This window comes from Pseudophryne corroboree, chromosome 8, assembly GCF_028390025.1.
Source record: "Pseudophryne corroboree isolate aPseCor3 chromosome 8, aPseCor3.hap2, whole genome shotgun sequence".
In the NCBI taxonomy this organism is placed as follows: Eukaryota; Metazoa; Chordata; class Amphibia; order Anura; family Myobatrachidae; genus Pseudophryne; species Pseudophryne corroboree.
Window position 1 is genome coordinate 142,497,468 of NC_086451.1, and position 21,895 is coordinate 142,519,362.

Below are 21,895 nucleotides of genomic sequence, written 5' to 3' on the forward strand. Positions count from 1 at the left end.
AATCCTATTTTCTCTTACATCCTAGAGGATGCTGGGGTCCACATTAGGGGATGTACCAAAGCTCCCAGAAAGGGAGTGAGAGAATGGAGGCTCCTGCAGAACTGATTGGCTGAACTTCAGATCATCAGAAGCCAAAGTATCAAACTTGTAAAACTTTGCAAACGTGTTCGACCCAGACCAAGTTCCCGCTCAGCAAAGTTGCACTGCCGAGACACCCCGGGAAGCCGCCTAGGAAGACCCCACCTTATGAGTAGAGTGGGCCTTAACAGATTTTGGACACGGCAGTCCTGCTGTAGTATAAGCGTGCTGAATAGTGAACCGAATCCAGCGAGAAATAGTCTGCTTAGAAGCAGGACACCCAATTTTCTTGGGATCATATAGGATAGAGAGTCCGACTTTCTGTGACGAGAAGTTCTCTTCACATATATCTTGAGAGCCCTTACAACATCCAAGGACTTTGATGTAATTGAGGAGTCAGTTGCCACTGGCACCAGAATAGGTTGGTTGATAAGAAAAGCCGACACAACCTTCGGAAGAAACTGCTGACACGTCCAGAGCTCAGCTCTATCTTCGTGGAAGATCAAGTAAGGGCTTTTACAGGATAAAGCCCCCAATTTGGACACGCGTCTAGCAGAAGCCAAGGCCAACAACGTGACCGGCTTCCATGTAAGAAATTTGACCTCAACCTTCTGTAGAGGCTCAAACCAATCCGACTGGAGGAACTGCAACACCACGTTAAGGTCCCAAGGCGCCGTAGGCGGTGCAAAGGGAGGTTGGATGTGCAGAACTCCCTTCAAAAAAGTCTGAACCTCAGGGAGGGCAGCCAATTGTTTCTGAAAGAAAATGGATAGGGACGAAATCTGGACCTTAACAGATCCTAACCTCAGGCCCATATCCACACTTGCTTGCAGGAAGAGGAGAAAACGTCTGAGTTGAAACTCCACCGAAGGAAATTTCTTAGATTCACACAGAGACATATTTTTTTCAAATACGATGGTAATGTTTAGATGTTACCCCTTTCCTAGCCTGTATGAGGGTAGGAATGACCTTCTTGGGAATGCCCTTCCGGGCAAGTATCAGGTGCTCAACTTCCATGCCGGCAAACATAGCCACGGTAAGTCTTGATAGGCGAACGGCCCCTGCTGCAGCAGGTCCTCCCAAAGAGGAAGAGGCCTCGGCTATTCTTGCAGTAGATTCAGAAGGTCCGTGTACCAAGCCCTTCTTGGCCAGTCTGGGGCAATGAGGATCGCTTGAATTCTAGTCCTCCTTATGAGCTTTAGGATTCTTGGGATGAGTGGTAGAGGTGGAAACACGTACACCGACTGGAACACCCATGGAGACACCAGGGCGTCCACTGCCACTGCCTGTGGGTCGCTCGACCTGGAACAATAATGCCAAAGCTTCTTGTTGAGACGAAAGGCCATCATGTCTATTTGGGATAATCCCCAAAAGTCTGTAATTTCCCAGAACACCTCCAGATGGAGACCCCACTCCCCTGGATGGAGATTGTGTCTGTTGAGGAAGTCTGCTTCCCAGTTGTCTACTCCCGGAATGAAGATGGCTGACAGCGCCAATGCGTGTTTTTATGTCCAGAGGAGTATTCTTGTCACCTCTGACATTGCCGCTCCGCTCTTCGTTCCGCACTGTCGGTTTATGTAAGCCACTGTTGTTACATTGTCCGACTGCACTTGAATTGCCCGATTTCTTAGAAGAGGGGCCGCCTGAAGAATACCGTTGTAGACGACTCTTAGTTCCAGGATGTTGATGGGCAGGCCGGCTTCCAGGCTTGACCACCGTCCTTGGAAGGTTACTCCATGAGTGACTGCTCCCCAGCCCCGAAGGCTCGCATCTGTGGTTAGAAGGACCCATTCCTGAATCCTGAACCTGCGGCCCTCCAGAAGGTGAAGTAATTGCAAACACCGTAAGAGCGAAATCTTGGCTCTCTGCGACAGACGAATTCCCTGGTGCATGTGGAGATGAGATCCCGACCACTTGTCCAGGAGATCCAGTTGGAAGGTCAGAGCATGGAACCTCCCATACTGGAGAGCCTTGTAAGAGGCCACCATCTTTTCCAACAGGCGAATGCATTGATGAACTAATACCCGGGCTGGCTTCAGAACATCTCGGACGATAGTTTGTATCACCAACGTCTTTTCCTGTGGAAGAAACACCTTCTGCACTTCTGTGTCTGGGATTATTCCCAGAAAGGACAACCTCTGGTTTGGTTCCAAATGTGACTTTGGAAGGTTCAGAATCCAACCATGACTCTTGAGGAGGCACGTTGTGAGAACAATGGACTGCAGCAGCTTCTCCTTGGACGATGCCTTTATCAGCAGATTGTTCAGATATGGAATGATGTTCACCCCTTGTTTGCGGAGGAGAACCATCATTTCTGCCATCACCTTGGTAAACACCCCTGATGCTGTGGAGAGGCCGAATGGCAGGGCCTGGAACTGGAAATGACAGTCCAGCAATGTGAAATGGAGATAAGCCTGATGCGGCAGCCATATCGGAATGTGGAGGTACGCATCCTTGATATCCAGGGATACAAGGAATTCCCCCTCTTCCAGTCCTGATATCACCACCCTGAGAGATTCCATCTTGAACTTGAACTCATTTAGAAAAGGGTTCAATGATTTTAGGTTCAGAATGGGCCTGACAGAAGCATCCGGTTTCGGTACCATGAAAAGGTTCGAATAGTAACATTTGTTTTGCATATGAGGTGGTACTGGCACAATCACCTGTGCTTCCACCAGTTTTTGGACAGCATCCTGTAGTACAGTGCTGTCTGCCAACAGAGTTGGTAAGCCTGATTTGAAAAAATGATGAGGAGTGCTTTGGCGTACCTGAAACAGGCTTTTGTTCCTGGGAACCTGCAGCGGCAGGTTTCTTGGACTTAACGCGACCTCCCTTAAAGAAAATATTGGACGTTCTGGCCTTTCTAGGCTTGTTAGGCCGAAAGGACTGTGTTGCAGATGAAGAAAAGGATTTCTTCAGAGCAGGTGCTGCTGAGGGAAGAAACTGAGACTTACCCGCTGAAGCCGTGGATATCCACACGTCCCCAAAGAGAGCCTGACCTGTATAGGGTAGGGACTCCACACTTTTTCTGGATTCCGCGTCGACCAACCACTGGTGCAGCCACAGTCCCCGACGAGCTGAAAGAGACATGGAAGAGGTTCCCGCAGCCATGGAACCCATGTCCTTCATGGATTCTACCATAAAACCTGCTGAATCATGTATGTTGCACCCCTAAATGTGTAAATATAATGTAAAATCATCTCTATCCATCGTATCCAAATCCTCAAGTAAGGTAGCCGACCACTTTACTATTGTCTTAGTCCCTCGCTGCAGGGAGGCTGTTGCCAGCAGCCTCCCTGTAAAATAAAAAAAACTCTATGATTAAACTTTTTGAGAAAAGCTCTGTAGAGCTCCCCTAGCTATGACCGGCTCCTCCGGGCACATTTTCTAAACTGAGTCTGGTAGGCTGGGCATAGAGGGAGGAGCCAGCCCACACTTTCAAACTCTTAAAGTGCCAATGGCTCCTGGTGGACCCCGTCTATACCCCATGGCACTAATGTGGACCCCAGCATCCCCTAGGACATAAGAGAAAACAATAATCTGATCTTCACAACAGACTACAGTCAGACTTCAGTTAATTTTTTGGACATCACTATCTTCACAGAAGGAACAACACTTTGTACAAAAACGTACCAAAAAAGTGTGGATGTTAATAGTTACATCCTCACCACCAGTGGACACCATCCTAACTGGTTACGTACCATACCATCAGGACAATTTAAAAGTATAAGATGAAACTGCACCAAGATACAAGGTTTGGAAATTCAAGCTAATAAAATGAAACGGCAATTTATGAACAAAGGTTACAAAGAAGAGAGCCTAGACAAATCTGCAAGAGATTACTAATTTAGAAAGAGGAACCATACTAACATATAAAGACAAAAAGAAACAGAGGGAAAATTTGAAAGTTATTTATTTAACTCAGTTTAGTAGCGAAAACAAATACCTAGAAAAAATACTTTGGAATCATTGGCACATCCTTTTAGAAGACGAAGTGCTAGGAGACATACTTTCAGAAAAATCAAAAGTCGTATATAGGAAGGCACCAGACCTTAAATCCAAAATAACACACAGCCATATAGGCAAAGGAGAAACAATACAAACTACCCTGTTGGGAAAAAATGTAACAAAGTTTTTTTCTATTGCAATTTATGCCATTATTGCAAATCAAATAATGTAACAACCAAAAGCATTCTCAAGTTCCAATTGAATAAAACACAAGAATATTTTGAGATTCAGGAACACATTTCTTGTAAAGCGAATGGAGTAGTATATTTAGTGGAATGTCCTTGCCAATTACAGTATGTAGGGAGAACAGTGAGACCTTTGAAAACTAGAATAGTGGAGTATATGAGAATATATAAAGAGGTTTGGAAACACATGGGGGTATATTTACTAAGATTCGGAATTGTCGGGATTTGGTGGGAGATTAAACACTAATGACATCGGTAGTGTGAATTTGCAACTTTTTGTTTTTTTTACGTCTCATTTACTATGCTGTCGTATTCTACATTTTTGTTTTTTCCAATGCCGATGTCATTCGTAATGTCAGGCAGTGTTTTACGAGAGTGATAAGTAAAACACTGCCGGACTTAACACAATGAATCCCGACCGAATCTGTGAGATCCTTGCAGGGCTTCATTGTGTGCATTATGAGAAGTGAAGAAAGAGTTAAAAATCCCCCCCAAAAAATTGCGTGGGGTCCCCCCTTCTAAGCATAACCAGCCTTGGGCTCTTTGAGCCTTCCTGGTTTTAAAAATACAGGGTAAAAACTGACTGGGGTTCCACCATATTTAAACAACCAGCACCGGGCTCTGCGCCTGGTCCTGGTGCAAAAAATACGGGGGACAAAAAACGTAGGGGTCCCCCGTATTTTTACCACCAGCACCAGGCTTCACTAGCCAGAGAGATAATGCCACAGCTGGGGGACACTTTTATATTGGTCCCTGCGGCCCTGGCATTAAATCCCCAACTAGTCACCCCTGGCTGGGATACCCTGGAGGAGTGGGGACCCCTTAAATCAAGGGGTCCTCCCCTCCAGCCACCCAAGGGCCATGGGTGAAGCCCGAGGCTGTCCCCCCCATCCGTGGGCGGTGGATGGGAGGCTGATAGCTGTTTGTGTAAAAAAAAAAAAATTTTGTAGCAGAACTATAAGTCCCAGCAAGCCTTGCCAGCAAGCCTCCCCCGCAAGCTTGATTTAAGGGGTCCCCACTCCTCCAGGGTACCCCAGCCAGGGGTGACTAGTTGGGGATTTAATGCCAGGGCCGCAGGGACCAATATAAAAGTGTCCCCCGGCTGTGGCATTATCTCTCTAGCTAGTGGAGCCCGGTGCTGGTGGTAAAAATATACGGGGGGACCCCTAAGTTTTTTGTCCCCCATATTTTTTGCACCAGGACCTGGAGCAGAGCCCGGTGCTGGTTGTTTAAATATGGGGGACTGATCTGTGCATGCCTATCAGAATACGGGGAAAAAGGCAGGTCTATTTGAAAACTGCTTTTTTTTACGATTTGTACTTTTTCACGGCAGTGTTTGGCTATTGCCGGCAGTGATTGTGAATATGATTTTTTAGTTAATTACCGAGTTGTATCAAATAACAGGCGTGTTCGACCGATGGTGTTTTCATTCATATTTTTTTCTCTGACTTCAAAAAAAATTTGAATGCCCTCATTACTGCCGAGATTTGAGTTTAGTAAATTCCCGAGATGACACTTTGAAAAAACAAAACAAAATCGGGAGCTTAGTAAATATACCTCATAGTCTTTAAAACAACTTTAGGGAGAAACATGAACAGAACCCAGGAGGGATGAAATTCATAGGAATTAAATCAATAAAACAAAACTGGCGAGGGGGATAAAGTGGATTTTCACATTAAAAACACTGAAAAAACACGTAAGCATCTGGAAATCCCTGCCAAACCATATTTATCACAAGAATAAGGGTTTCTCATGCAGGTGTCATGCATAAAAGCAGGTGCCTTAATGTTCAGACCTGATATAGCCCCGTGGTGCTTTTATGCATGACACCTGCATGAGAAACCCTTATTCTTGTGATAAATATGGTTTGGCAGGAATTTCCAGATGCTTGCGTGTCTATACTGTATATGACACCCATGTGTGAAATCTCTGCTTCTGAGATATAAGGCCTGATTTACTGCAACAATCTCTGCTAAAGTTATGAACTATTTAGCTTATCCAGCAGGATAAATCTTTTGTGTATATTGAATCTGCGGCTACTTTAAAGGCAACAGAACACAACACGCCTCACAGTGGCAATAACGTACAGGACACCACACTTTGCCTTTATGTCTCAGCAATAATGTGTTCAATAATGATACACTAATTGGCGAATGGATACAATTGTATCAATATTTGTTCTGTGAAATTTATCCTGTATTCATGAGTCACTTAACAACAACCAGGGGTGTGATTTAATACACTGTTTATGCCTACAAAATTCTTTTGATGTGCAATTGTTGCAGATTACGTTAATTGAATCTCATTAGCAGGGAATCACCTCTATGCATTAAAGGTGTTATCCCCTTTTAACAGCAGGGCATGAATGGTGTTCTCCTGATTTGCTGCCATTTATCTAGCCATTTAATCACAATACTATTTTTATCTGCCTAAGTAAGCCAATTATACTTTGTATGTCTATCACAGGGGCCTCGCTGTGTAGTACTTATCTCATCGGCTGCAATGGCTTTTTGCCATCAGCCGACAACAGAAATGAAAATTCACATGCCAAGACCCAGGTGATTCATCTATTTCCCATTGGCTGGTGCCAGTACGGATCTCTCACCCTGAATTCGATGCGCCAGCAGATGCGGGGCAGCAGAATCTGGAAGTCACTTTCTCAAAGCCATGCCTGCTCTTTTTCCATATTAAATAAAGATGGGTCCTCCGATATCTTGGCTCTTTCTGCGCCTAGACAGAGATTTAATCATGCCTAGGCGATAGCTTAGGGTGCTGAGCATGCAATACACATCTCCACCACTGGGTGGCTAATGCTCCACTAACCCAGTACTTTAGATAGAATAGTGGTGGATTGATCTACAAGCTCTGGCAAATGGTCAGTGATGACTGTAATGTTAATATACAGTCCTGTACTGCATAAGTAACACACAATGGTTTTTAAACTAAAGCATAGTGTACCCCAGATGGTACTATTGTCTTAGACGGAGATAGGTAAAAAAAAAAGTTTATACAGATACAACTGAACATGTTAAAACACTTGTGTATGCAGATGCAACTAATGTGTGAAAGGAATAATGTAGCTCATTGACTTTAAAGTATGTACAGTGCACTAAATACCGTGCTTTTGTAATATGAGCGTCCGAGTCCCCTAAGGCACAGGTTCTCAAACTCGGTCCTCAGGACCCCACACAGTGCAGGTCTCCTCACAGAATTGCAAGTGAAATAATTAGCTCCACCTGTGGACCTTTTAAAATGTTCTGAAACAAGAGAAAAATCCGCACAGATCATATAGGTCATATATCCATGTCAGTTAGTTACTTCCCATTGTTTATATTTGAAAACAATTCTCAGAGAAAATTCTTGGTATTAACCATTAATTTGGGGGTGCTCCCTGGAATAAATTCATCATATTAAAACGCAAAAAGAAAAAGTATTCCACATTGGGGCACTCATCTGTAACTTACTGTAATGAAAAATCTGAATCTAGGTATAGGACAACTTCCTATAAAACATAACCTTTATTGTAATTGGTTTAAAATACTAATAGTGGATAGCTGGCGAAGTATTCAAAAAGAATATGTGAAATAGTGAATAGTGCACTATTCACTATTTCACATATTCTTTTTGAATACTTCGCCAGCTATCCACTATTAGTATTTTAAACCAATTACAATAAAGGTTATGTTTTATAGGAAGTTGTCCTATACCTAGATTCAGATTTTTCATTACAGTAAGTTTTCATTACAGTAAGTTACAGATGAGTGCCCCAATGTGGAATACTTTTTCTTTTTGCGTTTTAACCTTTTAAAATGTGCCAGTGAGTAATTAATACACCTGTGCACTAGCTGGGTTACCTGCAAAACATGCACTGTGTGGGGTCCTGAGGACTGAGTTTGAGAACCACTGCCCTAAGGCATAAACCAACATAATTGGGAAGGAATCGTTTAGTGCAGTACTTTTACATATGAACTTGTGAATCTTCCATGCAGTGTCGTGGGCTGGCGATGAAGGCTCCTGCCTGCCATACTGAGAGTCCTGGGTTCGATTCCCAAAGTGCCAATTTTTTTTTTGTGTTCCCGTGACATTCACTTTATTATTATTATTTTTTCTGTGTAATCCTTTGTAAAACATTCAATGGAAGGGTGCACACAGGTTTCACACAATTCAGGGTAAATCTGCAGGAGCGGCTCATTCGCTATCTACACAGTGGTAATAAGCACCTGTAGACATACTTGTAAATATAAATTAGTGTATTCTGATGCAACTAACTGTTCGAGCAACACAGTACTGTAGATCGTCGGCGTTAGAGAATCTGTGTTGTGAGAATCTGTGTTGTATGTTACAAGCTGTTTGTGCTAATTAGTACACTAATAGAACATACTGTACAGAGATACTAAGGATGGTGATTTGGCATCCAGGAACTTAGAGGGAGCTTTTATCTATTACCTTAGTATCTCCGTACAGTATGTCTGTACAGTATGTTCTATTAGGGTACTAATTAGCACGAACAGCTTGTAACATACAGCGGCAAGATTAATCTTTCTATGTATAACGGAGAGAGATAAAAGCTTCTCCCTAAGTTCCCGGATGCCAAATCACTGCCCATAGTATCTCTGTACAGTATGTTCTATTAGGGTACTAATAAGCTGTTCGTGGTAATTAGTACCCTAATAGAAAATACTGTACAGAGATACTAAGGACAGTGATTTGGCATCCAGGAACTTAGGGAGGAGCTTTTATCTCTCCCTGATATACTTAGAAAGATTACAATGGAGAGAGATAAAAGCTCCCCTTAAGTTCCTGGATGCCAAATTACCATCCTTAGTATCTCTGTACAGTATGTTCTATTAGTGTACTAATTAGCACGAACAGCTTGTAACGTGCAACACATTCTCACAACACTGATTCTCTAATGCCGTCGATCTACAGTACTGTGTTGCTCGAACAGTTAGTTGCTTCAGAATACACTAATTTATATTTACAAGTATGTCTACAGGTGCTCATTACCGCTGTGTAGATAGCAAATGAGTCCCTCCTGCAGATTTACCCCGATTTGTGTGAAACCTGTGTGCACCCTTCCATTGAATGTTTTACAATGAATTACACAGAAAAAATAATAATAATAAAGTGAATTTCACGGGAACACACACACACAAAAAAAGATTGGCACTTTGGGAATTGAATCCGGGACTCTCAGCGTGGCAGGTGGGAGCCTTCATCGTCAGCCCACGACACTGCATGGAAGATTCACAAGTTCATGTGTAAAAGTACTGCAAAGAGTGATTCCTTCCCATTGGTGTTGATTTATGCCTTAGGGGACTCGGATGCTCATACTGTATTTCAAAAGCACGGTATTTTCCACTGCCTCCCCCTACCCTCATCGCCCTTCCCCCCTGGGAGCATGCAGTAGACAAGTCAGGTTACAAGACATGTGCAACAGTATACTGTGTATGAAAATCACATAGAGAACTGCAGTCGCGTTCATACTGTAGATGTGTAAATGGTACAGTAGCAGTGATCCCTTCTCATTAAGTACAACACAGATTCTCACAACATAGATTCTCTAACACCGACGATCTACAGTACTGTGTAGCTTGAACAGTTAGTTGCATCAGAATACACTAATTTATATTTACTGGTATGTCTACAGGTGTTCATTACCACTGTGAAGATAGTAACAATAGAGAAAGAAAGATTGTCTCTTGGTTGGCACACTAGAGAAGAAGAATTTGTATTAAAATGCAAATTTTAATACTGAATAATTAAAAATTGCTGTGAAAAATATATAGGAAAATACAATTAATAAAATTACTATATAAATTTAAAACAAGTTCACTGTCTTATTTGTGTGATTTTTCTTTCTTTTTTATATATATATGTGTTAGTTTTTGGACCAAATCCACTGAACGTTTGGCATGCAATTTTACCCTTTATATTATTATATTAATTGCCAGAGGTGCAATAGCCTATATATTAAGTGTGATAAATTATTATCATGGGTAGTGAACTCCTCACTATTGTCGAGTGGTTATATTGGTGGGCATTGGGGTGGCACAATTTGGTTAGTCACTATCGGGTATATTTTGTAAGTTCAATAAGGCTGCTCACAATCCTCTAGTATAAACTATTGTCATCCATCAATAATGAGTTTCTTACTATGTTCTGTTGGCTATGATGATGAATATTAAGATGGTGCCTTATGATAATTCCCAACAGTGTGTACCACACCACTAATGGGTTGCCCAAAGCAAAAAAATTCCTTGCTCACACTATTTTTTACAGCACCAGAATCATTGGAGTGTAATTTAACCAGACTGACAGGAACACATATCTATTGGAACCCACTGTTCATAGCTAATTCAAATGAACTGTATTGTAACCAAGTATGTAGTACAACGTAACTGTTGTCAATTTGCTTGGATCTCTGCAGCTGACCCCTTCCTTATTCAGAAGGGCTCATGACGGATCAAAGATAGACAATGATGTAACATTTTGCTCAATACAATGTTGCCATTTGGTTCGAGCTGAGATTTCTGCAGCTGCTCCCAAGGCTGTAATGTAACAGTTTACTCTATACAATGTTGCTATTTGATTCACATACAGTGTATCTTATGTTGTACTTTTCTACAGCTAGTAAGTTCCTTGTTCAGAAGGACTAATGTATGCCACATACACCTCATTAAATTATGACATAGGATAATTTAGTCCATTTACAAGGGTATAGTTACTGTGGCATATCACGCAGATTTTACCCTGTAGTGTCTATTTACGGATAGAAGCATCACATTCTATGTAGTGTACTTTATGCTGCCCACATTAGTAACAATCTGTACGTTTGGTTGTGACAGTAATTGGTTCCATCTAGGTGTTAAATCCTGTCATAGGAAATATTCACCTAATACGACTGGGACATGGATAAATTGTCACATCCAAAGTCATGTATGTGACTACTTTGTTCAGAAGGACTGGTATATATAATTCCCCGTGTCAAGTTGTGACATAGGATAATTTAGTCAGTTTAAAGGGGCAAATCACCATCCTTAGTATCTTAATCTTTCTAAGTATAATGGGGAGAGATAAAAGCTCCTCCCTAAGTTCCTGGATGCCAAATCACTGTCCTGTATTTCTGCACAGTATTTTCTATTAGAGTACTAAATAGCAAGGAATTTGGCATCCAGGAACTTAGGGGGAGCTTTATCTCTCTGTGTTATACTTAGAAAGATTACAATGGAGAGAAATAAAAGCTCCTCCCTAAGTTCCTGGATGTCAAATCACCATCCTTATTATCTCTGTACAGTATGTTCTATTACTGTACTAATTAGCACGAACAGCCTGTAACGTACAGCAGCAAGATTAATCTTTCTATGTATAATGGAGAGAGATAAAAGCTCCTCCGTAAGTTCCTGGATGCCAAATCTCCATCCTTAGTATCTCTGTACAGTATGTTCTATTAGCGTACTAATTAGCGAACACCTTGTAACGTACAGCGGCAAGATTAATCTTTCTATGTGTAATGGAGAGAGATAAAAGCTCCTACCTAAGTTCCTGGATGCCAAATCACCGTCCTTAGTATCTCTGTATAGTATGTTCTATTAGTGTACTAATTACCTATTCATGCTAATTAGTACTCTAATAGAAAATACTGTACAGAGATACTAAGAACGGTGATTTGGCATCCAGGACCTCAGGGAGGAGCTTTCATCTCTCTCCGTTATACTTAGAAAGATTACAACGAAGAGAGATAAATGCTCCTCACTAAATTCCTGGATGCCAAATCACCATCCTTAGTATCTCTGTACAGTATGTTCTATTAGTGTACTAATTAGCACAAACAGCTTATAACGTTCAGCAGCAAGATTAATCTTTCTATGTATAATGGAGAGAGATAAAAGCTCCCTCTAAGTTCCTGGATGCCAAATCACCGTCCTTAGTATCTCTGTACAGTATGTTCTATTAGGGTACTAATTTACTCGAACAGCTATTAACGTACAACACAGATTCTCACAACAAAGATTCTCTAACGCCGATGATCTACAGTACTGTGTTGCTTGAACAGTTAGTTGCTTCAGAATACACTAATTTATATTTACTAGTATGTCTACAGGTGCTCATTACCGCTGTGTAGATAGCGAATGAGTCACTCCTGCAGATTTACCCTGATTTGTGTGAAACCTGTGTGCACCCTTCCATTGAATGTTTTATAATGGATTACACAGAAAAAATAATAATAATAAAGTGAATTTCACGGGAACACACACACACAAAAAAAGATTGGCACTTTGGGAATTGAATCCGGGACTCTCAGCGTGGCAGGTGGGAGCCTTCATCGTCAGCCCACGACACTGCATGGAAGATTCACAAGTTCATGTGTAAAAGTACTGCAAAGAGTGATTCCTTCCCATTGGTGTTGATTTATGCCTTAGGGGACTCGGATGCTCATACTGTATTTCAAAAGCACGGTATTTTCCACTGCCTCCCCCTACCCTCATCGCCCTTCCCCCCTGGGAGCATGCAGTAGACAAGTCAGGTTACAAGACATGTGCAACAGTATACTGTGTATGAAAATCACATAGAGAACTGCAGTCGCGTTCATACTGTAGATGTGTAAATGGTACAGTAGCAGTGATCCCTTCTCATTAAGTACAACACAGATTCTCACAACATAGATTCTCTAACACCGACGATCTACAGTACTGTGTAGCTTGAACAGTTAGTTGCATCAGAATACACTAATTTATATTTACTGGTATGTCTACAGGTGTTCATTACCACTGTGAAGATAGTAACAATAGAGAAAGAAAGATTGTCTCTTGGTTGGCACACTAGAGAAGAAGAATTTGTATTAAAATGCAAATTTTAATACTGAATAATTAAAAATTGCTGTGAAAAATATATAGGAAAATACAATTAATAAAATTACTATATAAATTTAAAACAAGTTCACTGTCTTATTTGTGTGATTTTTCTTTCTTTTTTATATATATATATGTGTTAGTTTTTGGACCAAATCCACTGAACGTTTGGCATGCAATTTTACCCTTTATATTATTATATTAATTGCCAGAGGTGCAATAGCCTATATATTAAGTGTGATAAATTATTATCATGGGTAGTGAACTCCTCACTATTGTCGAGTGGTTATATTGGTGGGCATTGGGGTGGCACAATTTGGTTAGTCACTATCGGGTATATTTTGTAAGTTCAATAAGGCTGCTCACAATCCTCTAGTATAAACTATTGTCATCCATCAATAATGAGTTTCTTACTATGTTCTGTTGGCTATGATGATGAATATTAAGATGGTGCCTTATGATAATTCCCAACAGTGTGTACCACACCACTAATGGGTTGCCCAAAGCAAAAAAATTCCTTGCTCACACTATTTTTTACAGCACCAGAATCATCGGAGTGTAATTTAACCAGACTGACAGGAACACATATCTATTGGAACCCACTGTTCATAGCTAATTCAAATGAACTGTATTGTAACCAAGTATGTAGTACAACGTAACTGTTGTCAATTTGCTTGGATCTCTGCAGCTGACCCCTTCCTTATTCAGAAGGGCTCATGACGGATCAAAGATAGACAATGATGTAACATTTTGCTCAATACAATGTTGCCATTTGGTTCGAGCTGAGATTTCTGCAGCTGCTCCCAAGGCTGTAATGTAACAGTTTACTCTATACAATGTTGCTATTTGATTCACATACAGTGTATCTTATGTTGTACTTTTCTACAGCTAGTAAGTTCCTTGTTCAGAAGGACTAATGTATGCCACATACACCTCATTAAATTATGACATAGGATAATTTAGTCCATTTACAAGGGTATAGTTACTGTGGCATATCACGCAGATTTTACCCTGTAGTGTCTATTTACGGATAGAAGCATCACATTCTATGTAGTGTACTTTATGCTGCCCACATTAGTAACAATCTGTACGTTTGGTTGTGACAGTAATTGGTTCCATCTAGGTGTTAAATCCTGTCATAGGAAATATTCACCTAATACGACTGGGACATGGATAAATTGTCACATCCAAAGTCATGTATGTGACTACTTTGTTCAGAAGGACTGGTATATATAATTCCCCGTGTCAAGTTGTGACATAGGATAATTTAGTCAGTTTAAAGGGGCAAATCACCATCCTTAGTATCTTAATCTTTCTAAGTATAATGGGGAGAGATAAAAGCTCCTCCCTAAGTTCCTGGATGCCAAATCACTGTCCTGTATTTCTGCACAGTATTTTCTATTAGAGTACTAAATAGCAAGGAATTTGGCATCCAGGAACTTAGGGGGAGCTTTATCTCTCTGTGTTATACTTAGAAAGATTACAATGGAGAGAAATAAAAGCTCCTCCCTAAGTTCCTGGATGTCAAATCACCATCCTTATTATCTCTGTACAGTATGTTCTATTACTGTACTAATTAGCACGAACAGCCTGTAACGTACAGCAGCAAGATTAATCTTTCTATGTATAATGGAGAGAGATAAAAGCTCCTCCGTAAGTTCCTGGATGCCAAATCTCCATCCTTAGTATCTCTGTACAGTATGTTCTATTAGCGTACTAATTAGCGAACACCTTGTAACGTACAGCGGCAAGATTAATCTTTCTATGTGTAATGGAGAGAGATAAAAGCTCCTACCTAAGTTCCTGGATGCCAAATCACCGTCCTTAGTATCTCTGTATAGTATGTTCTATTAGTGTACTAATTACCTATTCATGCTAATTAGTACTCTAATAGAAAATACTGTACAGAGATACTAAGAACGGTGATTTGGCATCCAGGACCTCAGGGAGGAGCTTTCATCTCTCTCCGTTATACTTAGAAAGATTACAACGAAGAGAGATAAATGCTCCTCACTAAATTCCTGGATGCCAAATCACCATCCTTAGTATCTCTGTACAGTATGTTCTATTAGTGTACTAATTAGCACAAACAGCTTATAACGTTCAGCAGCAAGATTAATCTTTCTATGTATAATGGAGAGAGATAAAAGCTCCCTCTAAGTTCCTGGATGCCAAATCACCGTCCTTAGTATCTCTGTACAGTATGTTCTATTAGGGTACTAATTTACTCGAACAGCTATTAACGTACAACACAGATTCTCACAACAAAGATTCTCTAACGCCGATGATCTACAGTACTGTGTTGCTTGAACAGTTAGTTGCTTCAGAATACACTAATTTATATTTACTAGTATGTCTACAGGTGCTCATTACCGCTGTGTAGATAGCGAATGAGTCACTCCTGCAGATTTACCCTGATTTGTGTGAAACCTGTGTGCACCCTTCCATTGAATGTTTTATAATGGATTACACAGAAAAAATAATAATAATAAAGTGAATGTCACGGAACACAAAAAAATAAAAAAGATTGTCACTCTGGGAACCGAACCCAGGACTCTCAATGTGGCAGGCGGGAGCCTTCATCGCTTGCCCATGACATGGCATGGAAGATTCACAAGTTCATGTGTAAAAGTACTGAAAGAGTGATTCCTTCCCATTGGTGTTCGTTTATGCCGTTAGGGGACTCGGACGCTCATTTAGTGCAGAGTACATACTGTAAAGTCAATGAGCTACATTATTCCATTCACACATTAGTTGCGTCTGCATACACAAGTGTTTTAACACGTTTATTTGCATCTGTATAAACTATACACACAGTGATTTGGCATCCAGGAACTAAGGGAGGAGCTTTTATCTCTCCCCAAAATACTTAATACTATGGGATTTGAATGCTCACATATCCCTAACATCAATAGACCATACTGTATCTGTAACACGTTCATTTGCATCTGTATATGCTGTACTATTTGCATCTGTACTGTATATACTGTTATATACTGTAAGACATACTGTAGCATAATGTAGTGTGATAAGATGCACGAGTAAAGAAGTTCTTACGCTGTAGTTCAGTATTGTATTTTAATGGAGACCACACGCATGCACATTGGTGATTTTAAAAAGTGACATCTGCTGGATGATCTTAAGGGCCCCATACACTAGAACGATGTATCAGTTGGTGAAATCGTATACAATTTCCCTTGAACATTACCGGGAGTGTTTACATACAATTTCAAAAGATTTGGTACAATTTGACATTTTTGAGCATGCCATACATTGCATACGATATGTCAAGCACCGACATATCACATGCGATGTATAGCACATATTCACAGGTACCATCAGATAAATCTGATGGGCTGGATTAGGGTGCTTCAAACTTCTTACTATAGATCGCATGCGATATATCGTGAGCACAATAAACACACTTTTCCGTACGATTCCATTTGATTACGACATATCATGAGTGTAGCACTAACGACCTGGAGGATCCGATCCGACGCTCACGGGGCCGTGCATCGTATTGTATCGGATCGTATACACACCAAAAAGGCATGATTTCCCATGATATATTGGCCCGAATGACCGAATTGAGCTGAAATTGGACAAAATCGTTCTAGTGTATGGGACCCTTTAGGTATTACACTCAAAGGTAACGCCAAAAGCTCCTTCGTCTAGGCGTGCCTCCTTGCGCCCAGGCATGCTGTGTATGCCTGATCGCGACTAACGCCTGAGTCAGCCAAGATAAAGGAGGACCCATCTGTATCTAACATATAAGGTGCACAGTCATACTTGTGATATAAGTTTTGGAACCTGTGATTCTTTTACATTGTGTGTTAATGTTGTGTGTCAAATATTTCACCTTTTAAATTCTTGGGAGTATCCCTATCTCACTTTTATGATTTAACATTAAAAGTTAAGATTTACTAATTCTCTCTGAACAGACCCTTGTTCTCAATATAACAAAGATCAGTTTGAGTGCTCCCCCTATGATAGTCTAGTGCCGTGCTCTTCAGGCACTTTCTATGTATTTGTCTATGGTTTTCACTCTCAGGTAGCACCCCCCAACATCTTTACATATTCCGGAACACATCTAGAACTTCCAGATACATAAATGTGAGAGATGAATATGGGCTACTGATCAAGACACACTGATTTAATATATTGAGCTTGTGCGGCTGGCAAACCCGTGGGTATAATAAGGTGTCTTGGACAGTACTGTGTGTGGCATAACAAGGTGTCAGGAGCATTACTGTGTATGGCTTAATATTATACATGGGGCATTACTGTGTGGTGTATAATATGGTGCAAAGGGCATTACAGTGTGATGCATATCATAGTGCAAGGGGCATTATAGTGTGGTACATAATATGGTGCAAGGGGCATTGTGGTGTGGTGCATAATGTGTAGGAGGCATTATGGTGTAATGCATATTGGCCCTCATTCCGAGTTGTTCGCTCGGTAAAAATCTTCGCATCGCAGCGATTTTCCGCTTAATGCGCAAGCGCAATGTTCGCACTGCGACTGCGCCAAGTAAATTTGCTATGCACTTAGTAATTTTACTCACGGCTTTTTCATCGTTCTGGCGATCGTAATGTGATTGACAGGAAATGGGTGTTACTGGGCGGAAACAGGCCGTTTTATGGGCGTGTGGGAAAAAACGCTACCGTTTCCGGAAAAAACGCAGGAGTGGCCGGAGAAACGGAGGAGTGTCTGGGCGAACGCTGGGTGTGTTTGTGACGTCAAACCAGGAACGACAAGCACTGAACTGATCGCAGATGCCGAGTAAGTCTGAAGCTACTCAGAAACTGCTACGAGGTGTGTAATCGCAATATTGCGAATACATCGTTCGCATTTTTAAGATGCTAAGATTCACTCCCAGTAGGCGGCGGCTTAGCGTGAGCAACTCTGCTAAAATCGCTTTGCGAGCGAACAACTCGGAATGACCACCATTGTGTAAGTAGCATTTTGGTGTAGTGATTCTTGTGTAAGGTGCATTACGGTGCGTGGTATATTGTGTAAGGGTCATTACAATGCCTGGTATATTGTGTAAGGGTCATTACAATGCCTGGTATATTGTGTAAGGGGCGTTACGGTTTAGTGGATAATGTGTAAGAGGCATTACTATAAGGAGGAAAAATTAAAAATAATGTAAGGGGCATGAATTAGGATTTTATTTTTTCCTATGATGTCTGGGGTTGTAGGGTGCAAAACTGGTGTGTTAGGTAAACTTACCTGCAAGACCCCACCCCTTGCAGCGAGGATATGCCCTTGCAGCGAGGTCACACCCCTTAAGGTGCATCCAAATGTTTTATTTTTAAAGTGTTCATGTGGGAGCAGTGCTTAAAGTGGTCCTAGAGAGGTGGTGGAACTCACCCCACCCCCTTCCAAGGCGCCCATGTAATAGAGTTATTGCATGCGCTGTAGGGGCGTGGTCTCAAAAATGGGAGTGATCTCAAAAGGGGTGTGGTCACACAATAGTAATAATGCCCACAGTAGCAGCACCCCGTAATACACATAATGCCCATAGCAGTAGCGCCCCTTATACAAAGCCCACAGTAGTAGTGCTCCTTATGCAATGTCCACTGTACTGGTAGTGCCCACAGTGGTAGTGCCTCTTATATAGAGCACATAGTAGTGGTTCCCCTTATGCAATTCCCGCAATAGTAGTGCCCCTTATGTCCCCAGGAGTGATGCCCCTTATGAAGTGCCCCCTTTACAATGCCCTCATTAGTAGTGCCCCCAGTAGTAATGCCCTTAATGGTAAAGCCTCTTATGTAGTATTGCCCCCAGTAGTAATGCCCCTGCAGTTATGACCCCAGTAGTTTAGCCCCCAGTTGTTTAGCCCCTGTAATTTAGCCCCCATGTAGTTTGCCGTTAGTAATGCCCCCGTAGTTTAGACCCAGTAGTTTGTCCACTTGCAGTTTAGCACCCAGTAGTAATGCCCCCAGTCGTAATGCCCAACTGTAGTTTTCCCCCTTGTAATTCAGCCCTTATAGTTAAGCCCCCTTTTAGTTTAGCCCCTAGTAGTAATGCCCCCAAGTAGTAATGCCCCCTGTAGTTATGCCCCCAGTAGTTTAGCCCCCTGTAGTTTGCCCCCAAGTAGTAATGCCCCCTGTAGTTATGCCCCCAGTAGTAATGCCCTCCTGTAGTTTGTCCCCAGTAGTAATGCCCCCAGTAGTTTAACCCCTGTAGAAATGCCTCCTTGTAGTAATGTCCCCAAGTAGTAATGCCCTCCTGTAGAAATACCCCCTAGTAGTAATGCCCTCCTGTAGTTTGCCCCAGTAGTAATGCCCTTCTGTAGTTTGCCCCCAGTATTAATGCCCTCCTGTAGTTTGCCCCCAGTAGTTAGCCAATGTTAGTAATGCACCCAGTAGTAAGCCCCTGTTAGTAATGCCCCCAGTAGTTAGCCCCCATGATGTTTGCACCCTTGTAGTTTAGTCTCCAGTAGTTTAACCCCTGTATTTTTGCCCCCAGTAGTTTAGCCCTCCTGTAGTTTGCCCCCAAGTAATGCACCTGTAATTAAGCCCTAGTAGTAATTTCCCTGTAGTTATACCCCCAGTAGTAATGCCCTCCTGTAGTTTGCCCCATTAGTTAGCCCCCATTAGAATTGCCCCCAATATCTTGTCCACAGTAGTTTGCCCCCAGTAGTAAAGCCCCCCCAGTAGTAAAGCCCCCAGTAGTTTGCCCACAGTAGTAAAGCCCCCCAGTAGTAATGCCCCCCCGGTAATCTGCCCATAGTAGTAAAGCCCCCCCAGTAGTAATGCCCCCCAGTAGTAATGCTCCCCCCAGTAGTTTGCTCCAGTAGTAAAGCCCCCTAGTAGTAATGCCCCAAGTAGTTTGCCCACAGTAGTAAAGCCCCCCAGTAGTAATGCCCCAAGTAGTTTGCCCACAGTAGTAAATGCCCCCAGTAGTAATGCCCCAAGTAGTTTGCCCACAGTAGTAAAGCCCCAAGTAGTAATGCCCCAGTAGATGCGCCGCTACACATTGGGGGAAAAAACCAAAACACCATACTCACAAGCCCCGCTCCCGCGTCTGACCGCTGCACTGCAGTCCTTCCGGCGTCCGCTCAGCGCACACTGACAGAGCCGGAAACTGGAGCTCAGTAGTGAGCTCTTGCCTCCGGCTGTCCGCTGCGGACAGAGATTCGGGCGCCTGCTGGTAATACAATCTCAGCAGGCGCCCAGCATCTTCAAGCGGCGCTGGCACACTTCGGGTTAGGTGAGCCGGAGGAGGCGGAACTGCGTTCCTTCTCTAAGTGGAACTGACTGAATGCAGTTCCGCCCCGTTCCGGCTCACTTTAACCCCTGTGTGGGAGGCACATTTCTAGTGTACACACCGGGAGACAAATTGTCTAGAAACGCTCCTGTTGGATGCACCAGGAAATTGATTAATTTGATATGTGACACTTTTATATCTGTGTGCGACGGAGCCTCTGAATCGGTTAACTAAGTGCTACAATGTAGCAGCTACAGCTTTTTCTAATACAAGTTACGTTGCGCTTCATGTTGACACACGGGTGTCACAAGTGTTGCAGATAAAATTAATTAGCACAGTCTAGGTGCGTCATAGTCGTATCACATTGCAACTAAAACACATTTTCTTTAAGACATGTTATATCTGCCTCCCCTGCAGTGCACATGGTTTTGCCCAACTGCTAAAAAAATTCCTGCTGCGATCAACTTGGAATTACCCCCATTGTTACATAAACTACAATAGAGTTCACTTTAAAGAATATTAGTCAATTAATGAGTGACTAAGTGAAACTAAGCAATGGGATACAATCTTATACAATACCATAGTTGATATTGAAGGCATTATATTACCATGGCAACTGTGTTGAAGAGGACTCCAGCAAATGTCGGCAGCTCATTAAGAATACGTAGATAACGAAGCTTGGCCTGAATGATAGACACCTAATGGAATAGGAAAATACACTGTGACATATCTGTGGTCTATACAGTCTTCACAAATGTTATCTTTACTGACATCTTACCTTGTTACCAGATAACTGATTTTGGTGAATCTTGAGATGTTGTGCTAATGCCTTTCGGAGGGATTTTTCTTTGTAGACCTGCAAGAGGGATGGTGGTAGAAAAGGTTCCAGGCCCCACTCTTTCCTACCAAGAAATGTGAAATCAAATAAAATGAAAGCATATTCATATGAATTACATTCCACCTCGAGATTTAACAGCATCCGTTACAGATTTTTTTCTAATTAACCTTTGGATTTTTTTTAGATGAGGACAAATTGGCCATTGAAGGACTTTTAGCAATTATAAAGTGGTATGAAACAAAATTGACAGCTGTCCATGGCAGATTCGGCCCTAACCAATATGGTGCCCTAGGCAAGATTTTGGCTGGTGCCCCCTAGTACTGCCGCTAGTTCTGCCTCTAACCCTGCACCCCTTTCCCAGCACCATCACCCCTCACGTATAGCAGTTCTAATTTTGGTGCTCCTAACTTCTATATTTTAAAAAGGGACAATGCGCACATTCGGCGCACAGACCAAAAAGGGGCATGTTTTTGCTGGGAAGGGGCATGGTTACACAATAGTACCCCCAATTCACATTAGGCCACACAGTAGTGCAACTTTATTCACTTTATATCATGCGATAGTGACGCTTATTCACGTTACATCACACAGTAGTACCACTTTACCTTATATACGTTACTCCCAGTGAATTGCTCCTTATTCACATTACACCACACCTTATTGCTCTTTATTCACATTAGGCCACACAGTAGTGCCCTTTCTATAGATTACACCACACA

General features: G+C 42.0%; 1 protein-coding gene across 7 annotated transcripts in view; it reads right to left on the minus strand.

Annotated features, from left to right (window-relative positions):
- FRMPD3 (FERM and PDZ domain containing 3) overlaps nucleotides 1-21,895 on the minus strand; it is a 1,010,703-nt gene that overhangs the window by 275,015 nt on the left and 713,793 nt on the right. For all 7 annotated transcript variants that reach the window (XM_063936980.1, XM_063936981.1, XM_063936979.1 and 4 more), the window contains 2 exons: nucleotides 21,117-21,240; nucleotides 20,947-21,036 (listed from right to left, as the gene is read on the minus strand). In XM_063936980.1, the coding sequence (XP_063793050.1) occupies nucleotides 20,947-21,036; nucleotides 21,117-21,240 (214 nt within the window). The remainder of the gene's footprint in view (nucleotides 1-20,946; nucleotides 21,037-21,116; nucleotides 21,241-21,895) is intronic.